Genomic DNA, 17,878 nt, shown 5'->3' on the forward strand with positions numbered 1-17,878 from the left:
GGCCTTCAGGAGTGACGAGTTACCGCCGCGCCGCTGCTGCCGCCGTCCGCCGTGACGCCCAGTCATACGCGCGCGACCAGTGCGGCACCCCACCCACCACGGATCCAATCGTCATACCTACCAGCGCGGCCTGGGCCTAAACCGAATCACGTGACTCTCTCGACCGCCGGTGTTATGACGCTATTGCCGTTGACCGGAGGTGGAGGTCGACCAGGCAGGATGTCGTAGACACGCTGCTCCTGCGTCCAGTCTTGTCCTCGTCCACTGCGCCCAACACACACACACACACACACACGCTGCAAGCCGCACACACTCACGATGTCGCATCCTGGGGAGGATGGCGAGAGGGGCGCAGATCCGACTACTATAAAGGCATCCCTCCTCTGACTCGACGCTCTCACTCACCCTCTTCCTCATCCACCTCATCCTCCATTCTGACCACAGCATCTGCTCTCCAATGGCTTCACATCAATGCCCACTGTGTGACAAGCAGTACTACTATGAGAAGCCGCTGCTTAATCATCTTCAAATAGCGCACAGTAGGTCGCCTGGCTCCCATGACCCCTGCTAATGGACAGCCCTTACCCCGCCTGTAGCGGCAGCTACCCTGGCCAAGTCGCTGGGGAGTACTAGCGCTTCCAAGAACTTCAAGAGCGACAAGAACAAGACGCCGTCTAAGAATCTCGCACAGAACGAGACTCTGTGAGTTCGGGATATTATTTCAACTGCTGATGTGACTAGCGAGCCAGAGAAGAAGCGCTACCTCAAGATTGCTGAGGCGAGCACCGGCCCAACAGCGGCGGCCAACTCGTCTTATTTCGACGCGGTGGTCGACCTCCGCAGCCCGAGCCCATCACCGTCGCCATCGCCATCGCCTTCACCACTTCCTCTTGGTTGGTCGAACTCGCGCCCGGGCAACCACAACATGCCGACATCTCCTCGTCGCCCAAGCTGGGCGACTGGGAGCACTCCTCCTCCTTTGGCCTCGCCCCCCATGAGCAACCAGAAGCCGACGCACAGGGACAAGGGAAAGGGAAAGGCTAAAGGGCGTAGCCATGACTCGCCAGGCATGCCGATCCTTAAGGCGCATGGTCGTGGGAAGAACGCACCCACGTCTGAGCTCGGAATGGTCAGCGACTCGGAGGCTGACGAGCTGGAGAGTCTCAAGGTCTCACCGTCTGGCAACGGACTCCACAAGACCTTGAAGCGTACTTCACTTGACGCGGACACTGTGCACCCGCGCAAGCTCATCAAGCTCGGACAGCAAGGACGTGTGGGCGCGACACCCCTCCAGCCCATCGGTCCGCCCCCTCTCAGGCCAACGACCAATGCCCGCGACGTCCACAGAGACAGAGTTGTGTCTGAACTCCTTAACGGCAACAAGGCTCCTGAAAGCCTTCAGCGTACAGCTTCTGATGACAGCGATAGTGACACGAGCCAGGAGGAGGGCGATATCGGCGACGACAGCGACTGCGACGACAATGCGCAGGGAGTGCCGCCCATGGCACCAACCACCGACCTAGAAGATGAAGCTCCCAACCCCTCGAGTGAGGCGTCCAGCGTCTCTGACTCGGCCGCCTCCGACTCGAGCAGGTCGTCCTCACCCGCCTCGTCGCCCAAGTCAGAAGGCGAAGACCAGCAGGCCACCAACGACGTCAGCGCCCACGACAACGCCCAGCCGGTGCCCAACTCTGTGACCGGCACCCCCACCCCTCCCGAGCGCGATCAGTTCGAGCGGTTCATGCGCCACGCTCTCAAGCCAGCCCGCACAGAGGGGCGCCGTTCAGTGGAGCACGAGAAGGTGGCGAGCTCGAGCACCCTGCCCTCAGCCCCATCGCCGTTCACGTCGTCTGCGCCGGTGCGCGGTTCGACGCCAGCGGGCACAAAGGGCGACGAGCACGCCCAGCCGAAGGCGGAACGTGGCGGTAAGACGTCCAAGACAAAGCGCAGTACCTCCATGCCGGGCGCGGCCCCGACCCCGCAGCTCAACTCTAGCCCGGTCGCAGGGCCAGCTGCTCTCCCCACCGCGCCGCAGTGCGATGCCCTGGCATGTGCATCGTGCCATGCCATGGCGCACGCATTCCACCTGTTCCACACGACGCACTCCCAGTGGTCGTGTGACGCGGCGCCCTAGTCTCTGGGTCGCCACCACCGTCGCTCCTCATCACGCACCATTTGTTCGTACTCTTGCCTCTGCGCGCACATAGGTGCCAAAGCCCCACATATCATCAGTATCGAGAGCCACATCGCCAGCACCATCCTGTAAATAGCCACATAGCCAACCGCATGTGCGTCACCAACCGCCGAGCGCCACAACACCCGCACCTGCATATGAACAGTCCATGCATTGTATGTTACATATTTATGATGGCCCGGAGCGAGGCAGCTACACACCGAGCAGGGTGCCCACCGCCCAGCCGTACACTGGCAGGACGAGGTTGTCATTCTGGCCCGAGAAGGCCTCGAGGAGGGTGACGAGCGTCGTGGTGATGACGAACGGGATAAAGTTGAACGACTCGACGGCGCCGACGATCCACATGAGGATCGAGGCGAGCGTGACCGAGGCCACGAAGCCGATGCTGCCCTCGACCGTCTTGCCCGACGCGGGCGACCAGCGCGCGTAGCCCATGCGCCGGCCGACGATGGACGCCACGGCGTCGCCGATGCCGAGGGACAGGACGCCAAAGTGCGCGAGGATCTGGGACGGGCCCTCGAGCCACAGGGGCGAGGCCGACCCAGCGAGCAGGTAGAAGTGGCTCAGGATCGCCGTGCCAGAGTCCTTGTGGTCGATAAACTCGTTGAGGAACAGGTGCACGCTCACGCCCAGCGGCCAGAGCGCAAAGTACCGGATGTACTCTGCGAACGTGAAGGCTGCAAAGGCGACCGAGAAGGCGAGGTGGGTGAAGGCCGGGTCGATCGAGATGCCGGGGATGAACATGGCCACTGCGAGCGCGTGGAACGACTTGCGGCGCGCGTTAACCGAGAGGGTCGGGATTCGCTGGTTGGCAGCGTCCATCATCTGCGAGGCGACGGTGGGCTGGTGCGCCGACGCGACGGAAGACGACGAGTCGCGCGACGAGCCGGGGACAGTGTACAGCCTGTGCCTGCGCGCACGGGACAGCTGGCGCTGCCACGCGCCGACTGCGAACATGGCGAGCACGCCCCAGTATGCGATGAGTGCTGGGCGCGTCCACGGGTGCTGGCCCTCGACGAGGAACCAGAAGACGTAGAGCCATGGGTCGCGCCAGCCGAGCTCCCAGCGCGCCCAGGTGCCGACGACGCCGAACACGACGATGAAGGAACCAGCGTAGAAGCCCAGCGCGAGGAGCCGTCGGTGGACCGGCTTCTCATGCGGGAAGCGCAACCGGCGTGCTGGGCGCTGAGCGAGATGCCTCGAGAGGTACAGCAGCGGCGAGAGCAGGAAGCCCGTAAGGAGGGATCCGGGAATCAGTGCAAGCTGGTATGTCAATAGCGGGGTGGGAAGGCGGTACGTCTTGATGTACGGGGTCTGGATGATGGGGATCTGGGGTGTGAGCTCGGCCGCTACCTACACAGCTCACCTTCATCCGCGTCATGTTGACCGTCTCCATGAACATGGCCGTGCCGGCGTTTGTAACGACGGCGAGCTCGCCGAGGGTGAATCCGCGGCGAGCGAGGCGCACACAGACGTACAGGCAGAACTGGTAGAAGAGGGTCGCGAGGATGATATCCGAGTGGGACATGTCGCTCCAGACGCCGTAATCGATGCGCGCCGTGACGATTTTGACAACGACGCAGCAGCTCGTGACGAGGAAGGCAAAGCCGATGACCGAGAGGTTGCGGCGCAGCTCGCCCCGTCGGAGCCAGTACGTGCCCGGCAGCACGGGGTGCGGGGCGGCTGCCGGCTTGCCCGACGCGTCGCTCGTGTCCGTCGCCGTCTTGTCAGCTGCCGCGCTAGCAGCCGTCGGAGTGCCATTCGCGACGCTACTCCGTGCACGCACAACCTCTTGCCGGAGCGACCACGTGAGCTGCACGAGGAGCACGAACGAGAGGAGCGTGAACAGCTGGACGAGGTTTCGGCGCGAGATTGCCAGGGCGGACAACGCGCGCGTCACGTCACTCGAGCCGCGTGGGACCGTGGCCGAGATGCGTCTGATGGGCGTCGTCGCGATCACGAGCGGCTCCTCGACGACCCAGCCAGGGAGGACGGCCTTGTCGGGCTCGGCTGACAGGCGGAGGAGGGCGGCGTGGAGCAGTCCCGCAGCGACAACCGGGCAGAGCAGGAGCGCGAAGAGCGCGCCGTCGTCGAGGCATTCACTGCCGTCAGCCGTGCGCACGCCCTCAGTACTCACCGATACTCCCTCTCCTCTGTCCCCCAGATACACCCGTTCCTGCCGATTGTGGTCGGCACGTCGTCCTCGAGCACTGGCGTCGGTGCGCGCGCCCCCGCGGCCACGGTCGCCGCCGATGCTGCCGGCTGCGCGTGGCTCGACCTCCTCGCGCCGCTCGCGCGCACGCCGTTCGGGGCCAGAGGCGGCAGGGGCGTGCGCGGCCGGTTACCGGGCGACGACGGGGTCGGTGCTGGGCGTACCCTAAAGTAAACATAGGCAATGCTCAAAACGAGCAATGTTGTAATTTCTGTGATGTTAGCAGCACTCCGGGCGCCGCGTCCATGCGCGCTGACTCACCACCAGACACGGCCCACTCGTTCCAGCCGTACGAGAGCTGCACGATGCCGAACACGACGGCGCCGAGGAGGAGCACGTCCTCGCACCGCTTGCGGTTGAGCGTGATGCTCTTGCCCGCGACGGTGAGAGTGTGCGGGAGGAGCGTGACGCGCGCCGGGAGCGGGTGGTTTGCGTTGCCGTCCGACGCTGAGCGCTTCGGCAGCCTGCTGGGCATGGGGCGTGGCGAGTCGCCGCGGGCATTGAGGCCTTCTGCGTCGGGCGTGAGCTGCTCTGATGCGGCCGAGTGCGGGCGCTTCCTGCGCATCGTCTCGACCTCCGTGTCGTCTGCATGGACGTTGACGAACCCGTTGCCGCCCTGGTCTTCGTCGCCGCTCGGGCCAAAGCCGACACTGGACGCCGAGCCCATGTAGTGTGACATCCAGCCTGGGGCTGGGCGAGATGGACCTGCGATTTTAGACGCCGAGAGCCGGCGACCGGAACGCGACGACGTGCGTGGTTTCTTGCCTGCGATGGCTGTTGCGGCCGATGATATGGAGAAGAGGGCGGTGCGGGGAGACGACGAGGGCGAGCCGGGCGGACTGGGGCTGGGCGAGCTCTCTGAGCGGGACACGCTGAGCCTGCGGGGGCCGTGGTGGCTGTGGCTCGAGGGGTGGCCGTGGCCGTGGTGGCCGGGTGTGCCCGAATGGGCCGATGGTCTCCTGGCTGCAATCTTCGTGGTGAAAGCGTTTTGTTGTTCTTGCCGGAGCGGCGAGGCTCGGTGTGGAGAGAGAGCAAGGTTGGGAAGTGCGTGGGTGTTTTGAGCGCGGGGGAGAGTGGGTGGGTGGGTGCAAGATGCAGAGTGACGCAGTCGCGCAGTCGCGCGGTCGCCCCGCGCCGCCGCCCGGCCGGCGGTATGAGATGCGGTGGGTTGGACACGTCGGCGGCAACTCCAACCTCGGGACACCGGTCGGCCCCCGCGCCGGGACGGAAGCAGCGCTGGCTCGCGCGACTGACGCGACGAGTGTGCGCGCGCGCGCGATGCAAGCTGCATCGGCCACGCCGTGCATCGTCTCGTCTCGTCTCTGCACTCGTCTATCTCGGCCCGTAGATAGCACCTTGCGCGGCCGGCCGACGCCACGACGACGGGCGAGGTGGCTGGCCGGCTGGGCTGCTGCTCTTCGCCGACTTGACGTCATCCACGGCGCGCCTTGTTGTTGACCTTGTTGTCGACCCAGACGTGTCGCAACAAGGCATGTAGCGGCGAGCACGCCGCGCCAGCCTGCACGCGGCGATGCTCACCGCGCGCGGAATAACACCGCGTGCCAGCCGGTTGGCACGCCGGCCCCCCGGCACCCGCTAGACCTTGTTCGGACATGTGGAATAAATGTCTTGTCTCTGGTGGCCATGCCCGAGTCGCGCTAGACCTGCACCCCCGGCTATAATACTGTCCGCGGGCGTGGGCGACTTGCATCCACCGCATTCACCACCAGCACAATGGGCAAGCTCCTCCTCTCGGCGTGGTTTGTCGCCATCACCGCGGCGTCGTACTATGCGATCCGGGGCGTGGGTGAGTGCCCCGGCTTCCCGCTTGCTGCCACCCCCGCCACGCTCGCTGACGCTCGCCCGCAGCCCTCCAGCAGCCCGGCTTCAAGGGCCAGACGTGGATTAAGACGGAAAAGTGCTTCGAGCAGCCCGGGTTCAAGTACTACAGCTTCCTGTCGCCGACGCTCAACGGCATCAACTGCGTGCTCAACACCGTCTTCCTGGCCGGCAACGCGGCCGGGCCAGAGGAGAAGCTGCTCATGGGCACCTTTGGCGGCCTGTACGTGACGCACGTCATCCAGATGGTGTACGAGTCGTTTCGGCCCCGGCGCGGCGCGGGCGCGACGCAGGCAAAGCTCGCCAGCGTCTTCGCCCTCATCGGCCAGCTCACGACCATCGCTGTCGCCTCCCCGATCTACTTTGCCCTTGTCGTGTTCGGCGCCAAGCCCCACGGGCAGTGGCGCCCGAAGACGGCCTACATCTACGTCACGCTCGTCGGCTTCTTCATCGGCGGCCTGCTCCCCTCCCTCTGGATGCAGGAGAGCAACATGGACTTTGACGCGCTCAGCTTCTGGCAGCCGTTCCCGGTGTACGTCAACATCCTCAACCTCGTCCTCCCGGCCGTGCTCGTCCCGCTATTCGCGAAGGCCAGCGCCACGCCGCCCATCCTCATCATCACCGCGCTCTGCCTCTACCCCTCGCTCAAGGGCCACCTCCAGCTGCTCCAGAGCGACATTGCGCTCCGCGACGTGCTCGTCTACTACCTCCCCAAGGACTGGCCCGCCGGCGCCCCCGACAACCTCGGCTTTATCGCCCACCTCATCTTCAGCGCAGACTTTACCTTTACCCTCGTCGCAAACTTCTCGTGGCTGCTGTACAACCTGCGTCCGAAGAGCCTCGGCGCCGGCCTCGGCTACACGGCCGTGCTCGCCCTTCTCACCGTCGCCGTCGGCCCTGGATCCGCCTCGGCCCTTGTGTTTGCGTGGAACGAGCTCCTCGGCCCCAACAGCGGTCCGGCCCCGGTCAACTCGTAGTAGATTAGCTCATAGCTGGCCAAGCAACGAAACGCTCAGCCGTGGCTACGCCACGGGGAGGGAAATAGGCCGTAGACGCGCTCATGTACACTGCGCCGTATCGCGCCGCGCGCTGCCACAATGCACCTGTTACCCTACCACCGCACGTACACACACACACGCACACGTACACGGGCACGGATGACATGTCTAGATATCAACGATAGGCTACAGCGCGCGGGCGGTCGCGCGGGGGGTGGCAGACGGGTGGCACAGCGGCCAGTGCGCCGCGACAGCACAGCTACAACCGCAGGGGTCCGCCTCCTCGGTGCGGCTCGCCGTTGCCGATCCAGTCGACCTCGTCCTCGCCGCCAATTTTCACTGCGTCGTCGTCGCTGCCGTGCTCGGTAAGCTCGTACGCCTCGGGCCCGTCGGCGTCGGGGTCACCGCCGCCGCGGGTCGCGAGCTGCGAGTAGCCTGCCTCTTGGGCGTTGCTCTCGACGCTGCGCGTCCCCGCGTTCCGCCCCGTGTTCTGGTACAGGTGGACGAGGAACGTGATGATGAGGTAGATGAGGAACGAGAGGGAGAAGTCGAAGAGGGCGTACGACACGTGGTCGATGCCGAGGTCGTTGGCGTTGTGCATCTCCTCGTTTGTCGCCGAGATGAATAGCGTGCCGCCCAGCACGAGGAGGTAGGGCGGGAGGTGCTGGAAGATGCGGATGTGGGCCGAGTCGCTCGGCGCGTCGTGCAGCACAAAGCACACCTCGACGACGCGCAGCACGCCGGCGGCAATGAGCGCGTACCCGAACAGGGCGTGGATCTTGGACGAGATCATGAGGTCCTGCTCGTGCGCTGACATGCCCCAGCCGGTGAAAACGATGATGATGGCGGGGACGAAGCTGCGCTGGCCCTTGCGGCTGAGGAACATGCCGAGCATGCCGCCAGCCCACCAGAGCACGCCCATCATGGTGTGCTGCATGTCCTTGTGGGTCCAGGGGCCGCCGTGGTGCTCGGTGAAGGTGTTTACGATGCCCTGGGACGTCAGCGGGGCGGGCCTGCGAGCGCGTGGGCACCACGATGGGTGTAGCACCAGCCCAGCCTACTCACCCAGACCGTGATCACTGTACTGTCCAGCATCTCCTGGCTAAAGCCCGTGCGCTTGAGCCACGCGCCGCCAACATTGAGCATGATGACGAGGATGGCGGCGTACGCGATGAACGCCGAGCCCATGATGTAGTGGGCGGCGCACTGGCCGAGGTTGCCGCCGCGGCAGAAGTTGAGCGCGGTCGCGACGCCGAACAGCATCTGCGTCCACCCGACAATGGGGTAGAGCACGCCGACGACCTTGTGCGCGCGGCGGATGTGCGGGCGCACCGTCGTCTCGAGGATGTGCAGCTTGAGGAAGATGCCGAGGGATGCTTGCTGGGGTGTGTGAGCGACGCACAGTGCGGGGCGGCGACGAGCGGCGAGCGGCGAGCGGCCCAACCCAACTCACAGTAATGAGCAGCACGAAGATGATCTTGGCCATGAGGCCGTGTACCTGCTGGATCAGCCGCCGACTCGCACTGACACCCAACCCACCGTCGCGGGGTACTCGCGCCCGCCGTGATGATGGCCGAGGTACGAGCCCAGCAGGCTGAGGCCGATGCCGACGGACTGGAGCGGGACGTGGTATCGCGATCTGGGCGTCAGCTCTGCCCTGCGCGCCGCACCCACTTGGTCAGGCCCAGCACCATGCCGATGGGGAACAGGATGCCCCACGTGAACGTCTGCAGCGTCATCTGCGCTCGTTAGCAGCAGCACGCAGCAAGCAGCACGCAGCACACTCACGTGCACGTACATGGCCGCGCCGATGGGCACGCCCGGGTCGATGTGCGTCACGTTGTGGTGCTCGTGGGCGGCGGCTGGGGGTGGGTGTCAGCTGCGCGTTCGCGCGGGGTGGGGCTGGGGCGGCGCGCGCGTACCGAGGCTCGCGGCGAGCAGCGCGCCGGCAGCGGCGGCGAGGGTGCGCATGGTGGTTTTGTGGTGAGGGTGAGGGAGGTGGGAAGCGAAGTGAAACGCCTGACCGTTGCTTGGCTGGCTGCGACACGGTAACAACGGACGGCGGAGGCGGCGGCGGCGGCGGCAACGGCATCTCCCAAGACCACGCATCTCCTCGGCCACCGTACCGGCAACTCGTGGCACCCACTCCACCCGTCGCCACTCTCCATGGTACTGATACATATGCAACGCGCCGCTCATGTATGTACAGTCTCGTATCAGTCGTTATGATGCGGGCGGGGGTATGCTCTGCCGCTATGCTCCCGACCCGCAGTGCGTCTCTGCCGGCCACTACGCCTGCGTGCCCCGACCCACGCGCCTACGCCGCAACGCCGACCTGCTCGACCACCTCGGACGCGTTCCGCCTCCGCAGGCGCAGCCTCTCCCTGCCCTCCTTGACCGCCTCCTTGATGCCAAACTGCAGGTCGCTCAGGCTTGCCTTGGCCTGCGGGAGCGCCTCGGACAGGCCCTTGAGCGCCGGGATGTGGGGGATCGGGAGGTTGGCAAACGCCGCGTTGGGGAAGAGGCCGTCGCGGATGGTCACGCTGGGCTGGGACGGCGTGAACGGCGTGACGAGCGGCGACTCGTCTGGCGTCAGCACGGCCTCCTCCTCCGCCGCTGCCTCGGCCGCCGCCTTCTCGGCCGCGACGCGCGCCGCGCGCTTCCGGCGCTTGAGGTAGCCCGTGATGCCGCCGTGCAGCCAGCTCGCGTGCATGGCCAGCGCGAGCGCGAGCATGACGCTCGGCACGAGCGAGTAGCCCATGAGCGCGCGGTTGGCCGGGCGCAGCGTGTCGACCAGCAGCGCGAGGTTGAGCACGATGCGGAACGCGACCATGAGCCCGAGGAAGCGCTCGTCCGAGCGCAGCGCAGGGAACATGTTGCTCAGTGCCAGGTCGAGCGTCGGCAGCTCCATAATCGAACCCGTCATGAAGATCGGCGCCTGGTCGCCCAGCGCGAGGTGGACCATGAGGCCGATGTAGACCGTGTGGTGAATCCAGCCGGTGAGCAGGCCGACCTGGGCTCGGTACGCGACGTACCCGACTGCGAGGTCGGCTAGCGGCCTTGTCAGCGACCCTCACGCGACGCGAAAGGCGACTCACCAAACAGGTACGTGCCGAAGAAGGCGACGACGTACTGGGCCATGACGGCCGTCCAGCCGCTCTGCCCGGCGGCCCACGCCGCCGCAAAGCCGCCCGTGAGCCAGGTGTACAGGAACGGCACGCTCGTCGCGCTCAGCACGGCGGCCGAGACCGCAGAGAGGATGTAGGCGCGCTTGCGGTCGCTGTCGAAGCGGGGTGCGGCGATCGCGTAGACGGCCACGAGCGCCGCGAGGACCGGGAGCGGCGTCCACATGCCCGGCGGGAGGGCGAGCAGCTCGTCCACTGTGCGGGGGAGGGGCATTGTGTGGTGGCGCGTGTGTGTGTTGGGGAAGGTGCTGGTGGTGATGGCCGGGCTGGTGGGCGCGAAAACAAACACGTGCGCTGCGCGTCGCGTCGTCGTGGCGAGTGTGAAGGAGGAGACGATTCGAGGACGGCGCGCCGCTCTATGCACAAGAGGCCAGAGTGAGTGAGTGAGTGACGAGCGGCGAGTGGGCAACGCCGAGTATGCATTTATTGTTGCGGCGCGCACGCGATGGGACGGCAGTGGGGGGGTTGGACGCCGGGCAGGGAGGGAGGGAGGGTGGCGGCGTGGCTCTGGCGACTTTTGAGGAACGTGCTAAGTCGAGCGAGCCGCGTCACGCCGCGCCGCCACCGCCAGCCAGCCAGCCAGCCCAGGCGCGACCCAACGCCGCCGCCTCAATCTCCCCAAAGAAACTCGACTCGCCGAACAACATCGACGCAGGCGGCCGCACCTCGTGCATTCCGACGACGACGGCTGCGACGTCGACATGCTGCCCGTTCTGGACACTTCGGCGTCCGCGTCAACTCGTCGTCCACAGCAAGTAGATCAAGACGCCTGCAGCAGCACATGCTGCAGCACACGACACTCCCGTCTAACCCGCGGCGGCCACCCCCCGCCCCCACCCATCCCCACCCCCACCCACCCTGTACCTCATATCGATACATCTCAATGTATACAACTCTAACAACGACTAGTCCTCGTCGGCGACGCCCATGGCGCGCTGCGCCTCGCGCTCCTCGTCCCAGTCAATCGACTCTGCACTGCGCGCCACGCGTGCATAGTAGCGACGCGCGGCCAGCGAAATGCCGTCGGGGAACACGGGCTCGCCGGGCACGGGTTGCGTGGCGGTATCGACGTGGCTCGTGGCCAGTTCGCCGCCGTTTTCATTGCCCTCGGCGCTCGGCACCGGCGTGAGCTGGTGCACAATCTGGCGCATCACGCGCTCGCGCCGCCGGATAGCACGTCCACGACGTATCTCGAGCATCGGGAAGAGCGTGACAACCCACAGGTAGATGGGGAGCAGCAGGCGGGTAGTCCACCACCCGGGCCCGGTGAGCGGCGCCCGCCGGAGCATTGGCCCGGGTGGAGCCGTGCCGGGTGGTCCAGCCACAGTCCGCGGCACATCGATCGCCGAAGACGGGAGGCGGAGCTGGCGGCTGTCGATATCGAGGTGGTACAGCGCCGTGTACTGGCTCCATTCCTCGACCTGCTGAGGCTGTGCGGGGTTGCGGGGCCGCACACCAGCCGCACGCGCCGCCGCTGCCGCCTCAACTGGGTCGTCCAGGTCATGGCCAACGCCCCCGCCAGGCGCTCCCTCGCCCGCACCATCCACTCCACCAGCGCCAGCAGCCCGCCGGAGCCGACGCTGCTGCCTGATGCGCTCCTCGCGGTCCTCCATAATCCACCGGTTGTAGGCGTCGACGAGCAGCCACCCTGTCGCACACGCGACCAGCCCCCACAGGCGCTTGTCTTGCCACGCCATGTGGCGCGTGAGCATCCACACGAACGCGCCCAGGCGGAGAGCCGACCATGCAAAGTGCTGCACCAGGGCAAACGAGAAGCGGGGGACGCGCAGCCGCACCGAGCCCTGCTGCACGACGCGGGGGGCAGGCGCTGCTGGTGCAGGTGCGGGCGCGGCTGCGGGTGCGGGTGCCGGGTTGACGACTGTTGTTCTGGTTGGCGTTGGTGATGGTTCTGTCTCAAGGGGCTCGCTTTGTTGCGCGGCCTTGAGAACGCGAGGGACGAGCAGCGTGATCTGGAGGTATGCCAAGAGATGCGTGAGCTGCGCAGGCGTCAATAGGTCGAGTGCTGGCAGGTTGAGATTGTATTTGATGTGACTGGGGCGTGAGCAACATGCCCGGGTGTGCAACTCACTCCAACTCGATGGCGAGGACTTCCCCAGAGGGGCTGAAGTCACGGCCAGTGTGGAAGCGCCAGGACCGTTCCACTCGCCTGATTATCTCCGCCTCGCCATCGTGCAGCCAGAGCACATGGGCCAGGTGGGCCGACTCGTATGCGAGCACCCCCACGCAGCCCTCGCCCAGCTGGCGCGTGTACGCATGGAGCACCGACACGACGGCATCACGCGCCGTCTCACGAGGCACGAGAGGCGGGGGCGTAGTCAGCTCCCACTGGAGCGTGGGCTTGCTGAGCAGGGCGCAGAGGTGCTCGCGCGCCACGAAGAGGAGGTAGTGCGCACAGTCGGTGAGTGCCGTGGCTGCGGGTGAAACCCCGGATGCCTGGCGCGCCGCAGGGCCCCCTGCTAGTGCCGCCGTTGCCGGTGGCGCGACCACTGACTCGGCCAAGGCAACGATGCTGAGCCGGCCCGCCGCAACGGGGCGCGCGACGAGGTGGATAGTCGGGCGCTCCGAGTTGACGTTGAGCACGTTGCCGATCATAGCGTCGTCGTCTTTGAGGATACGTCCGTGGTACACGAGCCGGAGGTCGTTGCGCACCCAGAGGCCGTAGCCCGCCGCGCCGTTGGCGATGCCGTCCTTGAGCTCGCGGATAGTGAGAGTGAGGGGCACGCTCACGCCGCCGCTGAGGACAGCCGGGGGCGTCTCGCCGCCGTGCTCGGCCGTCGGTATCACGATGTTGAGCTGCTTGCGGGGTCGTGGCTGCCGGTGGCGCAGGCCCGAGTCGGTCGCCGCAGGTTGGGCTTGGTACGGCGCGAGCGGCGGCGGTGCGGCCTGGATGGGGCCCGGTGGTTCGCCTTGCATGGTGCGGGCGGGTATGAGTGGAAAGAGAGAGATCGAGCACGTCGTCGACTTGGATCGCATGACATGGCCGCGCTGAGTGATCATCCACGTCGAGGGTGTGTTACGTAACGGCAAGCCTGATGGCAACTCTTGTAAACAAGGTTGGGATCACAACACGAGACTGACTTCTTTCGTCGACTTGCCCATCGATATCATGTCAACACACCCAGGCCAAGCGGGCAGCAGTTCCATGTCGCTGTCGTCGCTCAACTCGCAGCTCCTGGCGCACGGGTACGCCAAGCGGCCGCTGTCGCTCTCGGCGCTGTCGGACAACGAGCAGGCACATGTGTCGAACGTCGTCTCCGAGCTGCTCGGCGCGAGCGTCGTGAGTGCGCTGCCGCCGTCCAACCGCTGACCGCAGGCAAATCTAAGCTTCGTAGAGGACCTGAACGCGCGGTACCGTACCCTCGAGTACGAGTTTGGGCGGGAGCGCAAAGCGCGCGACAAGGCCGAGCGGCTCAACGCAAAGCTCGAGACCGAGCTGGAGGGGTGCAAGGCGCGGGCGGGCGAGATCGAGCGCCGGTTGGTAGCGGAAGAGCGCAAGACCGAGTCGCTGCGGCACGACGTCTCGCAGGGGCGGAAGGCGCTCGACAGCGTCCGCGTCGCCGCGCAGCAGGAGGCCAAGCGCTCGCAGCTTAAGCTCGACAAGACGCTCGGCCAGCTCGCGCGCCAGAGCCCGATCGTGCCGCCGAGCTTTGAGCTCATGAACCCTGTTCCCCCAGGCGCGGTGGCTCCACTGGCCGTAAGTCCATCCCACACCCAATCGCTCACGCCCAGCCCGGGGCCCTCCCCCTCCTCGAGACGACGCTACAAGAGCTCCAGGACATCCGGCAGAACCTGCAGACCGAGACGGAGGCCTTCCGCACCATCATCGTGTCGACGGCCAACGCGCTGAACGAGGCCCTCGCCGCCGGGCTGGGCATGGACCCGCCCGCGCACCTCCGCCACTCGGACTTCTTCGCGCTCGACCGGCCAGGGAGGGTACAGCAGGTAGCCGGGACCGGCGCGCACCCGCAGATCGCGGACGCGCGGCTGCGAGCGCTCGTGGGCGACGTGCACGCTGCGCTGACGAGCGGCGTCTCGCCGCCCATGCGTGACGGGTCGGGCGATACCGAAGCTGAGGCTGCCGAGGCCGAGGCGGCGCGCCGCGCAACCCGCGAGCGCGAGCGCATCGAATCCGACCTGCGCGACAGGGTCAAGGACCTCGAGGTGGAGATCGCCATCGTGCAGGGGCGCGAGGCCGAGGCGAAGAAGGCCGTCGAGGAGATGGCGCGGCTGAATGTCGGCGCGGCGTGAGTGCGCACACGAGCCAGAGCTGACGCCCAGCGTGCCAAAGACGACAGATTTCGAGGACGCGCGGCTGCGCGACGAGCTGGTGCGGCAGAAGCGGCTGCTAGATGCCGAGCGCGACGAGCTGCGCGCGCAGGCGGTCGCGCTGGGCGAGGAGCGCGTGGCGTTTGACGCGGCGCGCGACGCGCACGCGAAGGAGCAGGCCGCGCTCGTCGTCGTCACGGCGACCGAGTCGCAAGACGAGGCGCTCACGCTCGCCGAGCTCGCTGCGCCGGTCGAGGAGCCGGCACCAGCGCCGCCAGCGGGCTCGACGACGCCCCCGCGCCAGAAGCACGCGTACGCCGCCCACTTTCCCTCGCCCATGTCGCCGCATGCCGGCGCGTCGCCGAGGCGCACCCCTCAGCGGCAGCACGCCGTCGCCAAGCGCCGCGGGCCCAAGACGCCGCTCGCACGCCTCGTGCTCGAGCGCGCCCACCGCTCTAGCGCTGGGGGCCGGAGTAGCAGCGGCAGCAGCAGTAGCAGCGGGAAGAACCCGTTCGGCAAGGACGCGGTGCTGGGCGAGAGTAGGCGGGCGAATGCGGCCCCGGGCCCGCCAGCGCCGAGAAAGGTGTCGGGGTCCAAGTCGAGCCTGACTGCGCCGACTGCGGCTACGCTCGCGCGATCACAGGCCAAGCTGGCTGCGAGCGGGCCCGCACCGCCCCGCGAGGCAAAGGCGTCGCGCGCGTGGCGATAACTGTACTAGTGTAAAGAGTCATAACATGTCATCAAGGTACTAGCATTAGGCTGGTAGTCCAGCGAAGCCCCGGTCAACGACGCGCACGCTCACGCCCACGCCCACCCCAACACTATTCCGTCTTTGGCTTGCCCACTGTGTCCACCGCCTCGGCGGCCGCACCGAGCGAGATGGAGGGCACCTCGGACACGCTCGAGTTGGGGAGGACGAGCGGCGAGTTTGCCAGGTCGTCGCCGCCGTTGGCCGAGCCAGCGAGCGAGCCAGTGTGCAGCGGGCTGTCGAGGTACGGCGTGCCCGGGTTGCTTGGTGTCGGGTTGCCCGTGCTCGACGAGTTTGACGCGGTGAGCGCGTCCATCTCCTTGCGGAGGCGCTCGAGCTCGCGCTCAAACTTGCGGCCGAACACCTCGACGTAGAAGGTCGCGCCGTTCCAGATGGACGACGAGAAGATGATGATGAGGTAGATGTTGGTGGCAGTCTGACTGTGGATAAGGAGTGTGGCGGGCAGCAGCATGAAGATGATGCTGTAGACTGGCGGTTAGTGGCAGCCTCAGGCGGCGCGCTTACTGAACTGGCCGAAGATGAACCAGAGCTCGCGGTGCTCGGGGCGAATGTTGCGAAGAGCACGGCCGATGGGGCCACGCTTGTCGTTGAGCAGGCTGGCGTCAGCAGGGATGGCAGGAAACAACGCACTATTGGAACGAGTTGGCGCGCTGCCCACTCTCAATCTTGTCCTTGCGGTCGATGGAAATGAACTTGAAGTACGAGCCCTGCCAGAGGCAGTAGGGCACAGCGGCGAGGGCAATCTTGAAGATCCAGCTGTACTCGTTGATGTGGGCGAGGCCGGGATACCGCTCGACGGCGTTGGGGTAGTGGAAGAGGACCACGGAGAGAACGATTGGAGGGTAGCTGGCGTCAGTGGACGGCGTCAAGACGGCACGCACATGTGGATAAACAGGCTTGTGACCTTGTCGAGCGAGTGGAAAACGAGCGAGTTGCGCCATGTGATGATGGCGCTGGCGAGGGGGCCTGGGGGTGTCAGTGGGTATGATTGGCCGCGCACTACCCACCCAGAGTCAGCAGATAGCAGCAGATAAAGAGGATGGTCGAGTTGGGGAAGATCCACAGCCAGATGAGGTCGAGCGCATTGACAAAATAGCACATGTCTGGTGGGTCAGTACCCTCATGGAATGGTTACCCACCAAAGAGAAAGTAGTGCCACTGCTTGCGCTTGTAGAGCCACGCGCGGGTGGGGAGGTAGAAGGCCGACTGGATCGTGTACGCGAGCGGGAAGTAGGACGGGGCCATGCCGTACAGGAGGCATGCGAACGCGAGCGTCCATACGCCGAAGAAGAAGGCTGAGGGCGGGGTGAGCACGCGCCGCAAGCTCTGCACCTACAGATCTTTTCGCGGAACCGCACCGTCTTGGCCGAGTGCCAGCTCGCGCTGAGGTTTGTGACTTTGCCCGCGAGCTTGACCTTGAGGCGGGCGAGCTCGCGCTCAGCGTCCTGCTTGTACTTTTGGCCGCGCTTGGTGAGGCCGCGCTGGTCCTTGTCCTTTGCCTCGCGCTCGGCCTCGTCCTCGTCGTCGAGCAGCAGGATGCTGCCCCCACCGCCGGGCGTCCGCAGCCCCTTGGGGAGCAGGTCGCCTGCCTTCTTGCGGATCTTTGCGCTGCTCGCCTTGAGCCGCCGTTCGATCAGGTCGAGCCTCGAGTCTGGGCGTTAGCCTCGGCTACACAGAGCCAGCGTACCGAAGAACGTCTCGATCGTGTCTGGGCATCAGTCAGCGCGCGGCCTTCCCCTACGATGCCGGTGGCAAACGCACCGAGCAGCACTAGCCCTCCGCTCCAGTCCTCGCCGGCCCGCTCGGCGCCGCGGTGCGCCAGCCCCGAGAGCGACGAGCTCGACCGGTTGAGCGGGATCCGCGGCGGCCCATCGTACTCGCTGGGCGTCGTGGGCCGGATGATGGGTGAGTCTGTCTCTGCCATTGTGGTGGTGTGGATTGTGCGGAAGAGAGGAGCAAGTCGTGATGCGTGATGCAACTGCAGGCTGCACGCAGCAGCATCGGCTCGCTCCCAAGGCACGAACGGATAACAGCGGCGTATGTGGTCCCCCTGGATAACGACGCGTACGGGCCGCCCAAGCCAACCAGTCGAAATACATGCATACTGCCTGACGCGTCGAACTGTTCCACAGGGCGTGAGGGGATGGATGGAGGTGACTGGGCGGTGTGGGGAACGTTGTATGCGCAGCGGGGCGACTCGGGCGACGAGGCTGGGCTGGCGGCGGTTGGCGGTTCGGCGCCGACCGCGTCGCACGTGCGCGCCACAGTTGATCGCGGCGAGTGGGTACAGCGTCGCGGGGTGCGGTGCTCGTCGCCGCCTTGTAACCTGATGGAATCGCAAGCTCAAATGAGCGGTCTATGTCGGAATGTCGGCGATGGGCTGCAACTGGCAGA

The 17,878-nt window shown here is 66.2% G+C and overlaps 8 protein-coding genes across 8 annotated transcripts; 3 read left to right on the plus strand and 5 right to left on the minus strand.

Moving 5' to 3' along the window:
- Positions 1 to 457: 457 nt before the first annotated feature.
- On the plus strand, positions 458 to 2,134 carry Q8F55_001963 (uncharacterized protein; the record flags this gene model as incomplete). The annotated part of the gene is made up of 3 exons (XM_069350576.1): positions 458 to 539; positions 597 to 702; positions 742 to 2,134. The coding sequence occupies 3 exons, from the start codon at positions 458 to 460 to the stop codon at positions 2,132 to 2,134; spliced, it is 1,581 nt and encodes a 526-aa protein (XP_069210962.1).
- A 252-nt stretch (positions 2,135 to 2,386) lies between these two features.
- Positions 2,387 to 5,073, minus strand: SEC59 (dolichol kinase; the record flags this gene model as incomplete). The annotated part of the gene is made up of 4 exons (XM_069350577.1): positions 2,387 to 3,523; positions 3,561 to 4,296; positions 4,332 to 4,617; positions 4,668 to 5,073. The coding sequence occupies 4 exons, from the start codon at positions 5,071 to 5,073 to the stop codon at positions 2,387 to 2,389; spliced, it is 2,565 nt and encodes an 854-aa protein (XP_069210963.1).
- A 1,067-nt stretch (positions 5,074 to 6,140) lies between these two features.
- Positions 6,141 to 7,222, plus strand: Q8F55_001965 (uncharacterized protein; the record flags this gene model as incomplete). The annotated part of the gene is made up of 2 exons (XM_069350578.1): positions 6,141 to 6,213; positions 6,276 to 7,222. The coding sequence occupies 2 exons, from the start codon at positions 6,141 to 6,143 to the stop codon at positions 7,220 to 7,222; spliced, it is 1,020 nt and encodes a 339-aa protein (XP_069210964.1).
- A 280-nt stretch (positions 7,223 to 7,502) lies between these two features.
- On the minus strand, positions 7,503 to 9,214 carry Q8F55_001966 (uncharacterized protein; the record flags this gene model as incomplete). Its single annotated transcript, XM_069350579.1, has 7 exons — positions 7,503 to 8,234; positions 8,309 to 8,623; positions 8,697 to 8,741; positions 8,783 to 8,882; positions 8,918 to 8,982; positions 9,032 to 9,105; positions 9,166 to 9,214. The coding sequence occupies 7 exons, from the start codon at positions 9,212 to 9,214 to the stop codon at positions 7,503 to 7,505; spliced, it is 1,380 nt and encodes a 459-aa protein (XP_069210965.1).
- Positions 9,215 to 9,560: 346 nt separating this feature from the next.
- On the minus strand, positions 9,561 to 10,642 carry Q8F55_001967 (uncharacterized protein; the record flags this gene model as incomplete). The annotated part of the gene is made up of 2 exons (XM_069350580.1): positions 9,561 to 10,294; positions 10,342 to 10,642. The coding sequence occupies 2 exons, from the start codon at positions 10,640 to 10,642 to the stop codon at positions 9,561 to 9,563; spliced, it is 1,035 nt and encodes a 344-aa protein (XP_069210966.1).
- A 691-nt stretch (positions 10,643 to 11,333) lies between these two features.
- Q8F55_001968 (uncharacterized protein) lies at positions 11,334 to 13,362 on the minus strand (the record flags this gene model as incomplete). The annotated part of the gene is made up of 2 exons (XM_069350581.1): positions 11,334 to 12,480; positions 12,518 to 13,362. The coding sequence occupies 2 exons, from the start codon at positions 13,360 to 13,362 to the stop codon at positions 11,334 to 11,336; spliced, it is 1,992 nt and encodes a 663-aa protein (XP_069210967.1).
- Positions 13,363 to 13,591: 229 nt separating this feature from the next.
- Positions 13,592 to 15,424, plus strand: Q8F55_001969 (uncharacterized protein; the record flags this gene model as incomplete). The annotated part of the gene is made up of 4 exons (XM_069350582.1): positions 13,592 to 13,726; positions 13,763 to 14,143; positions 14,179 to 14,693; positions 14,728 to 15,424. The coding sequence occupies 4 exons, from the start codon at positions 13,592 to 13,594 to the stop codon at positions 15,422 to 15,424; spliced, it is 1,728 nt and encodes a 575-aa protein (XP_069210968.1).
- A 112-nt stretch (positions 15,425 to 15,536) lies between these two features.
- Positions 15,537 to 17,408, minus strand: Q8F55_001970 (uncharacterized protein; the record flags this gene model as incomplete). The annotated part of the gene is made up of 9 exons (XM_069350583.1): positions 15,537 to 15,952; positions 15,989 to 16,080; positions 16,115 to 16,330; positions 16,378 to 16,450; positions 16,492 to 16,587; positions 16,624 to 16,779; positions 16,821 to 17,135; positions 17,172 to 17,192; positions 17,246 to 17,408. 9 exons carry the CDS (start codon positions 17,406 to 17,408, stop codon positions 15,537 to 15,539), a joined length of 1,548 nt encoding a protein of 515 aa, XP_069210969.1.
- Between the last annotated feature and the right edge of the window lie 470 nt (positions 17,409 to 17,878).

This window comes from Vanrija albida, assembly GCF_041260175.1.
Source record: "Vanrija albida strain AlHP1 chromosome Unknown contig_2, whole genome shotgun sequence".
In the NCBI taxonomy this organism is placed as follows: Eukaryota; Fungi; Basidiomycota; class Tremellomycetes; order Trichosporonales; family Trichosporonaceae; genus Vanrija; species Vanrija albida.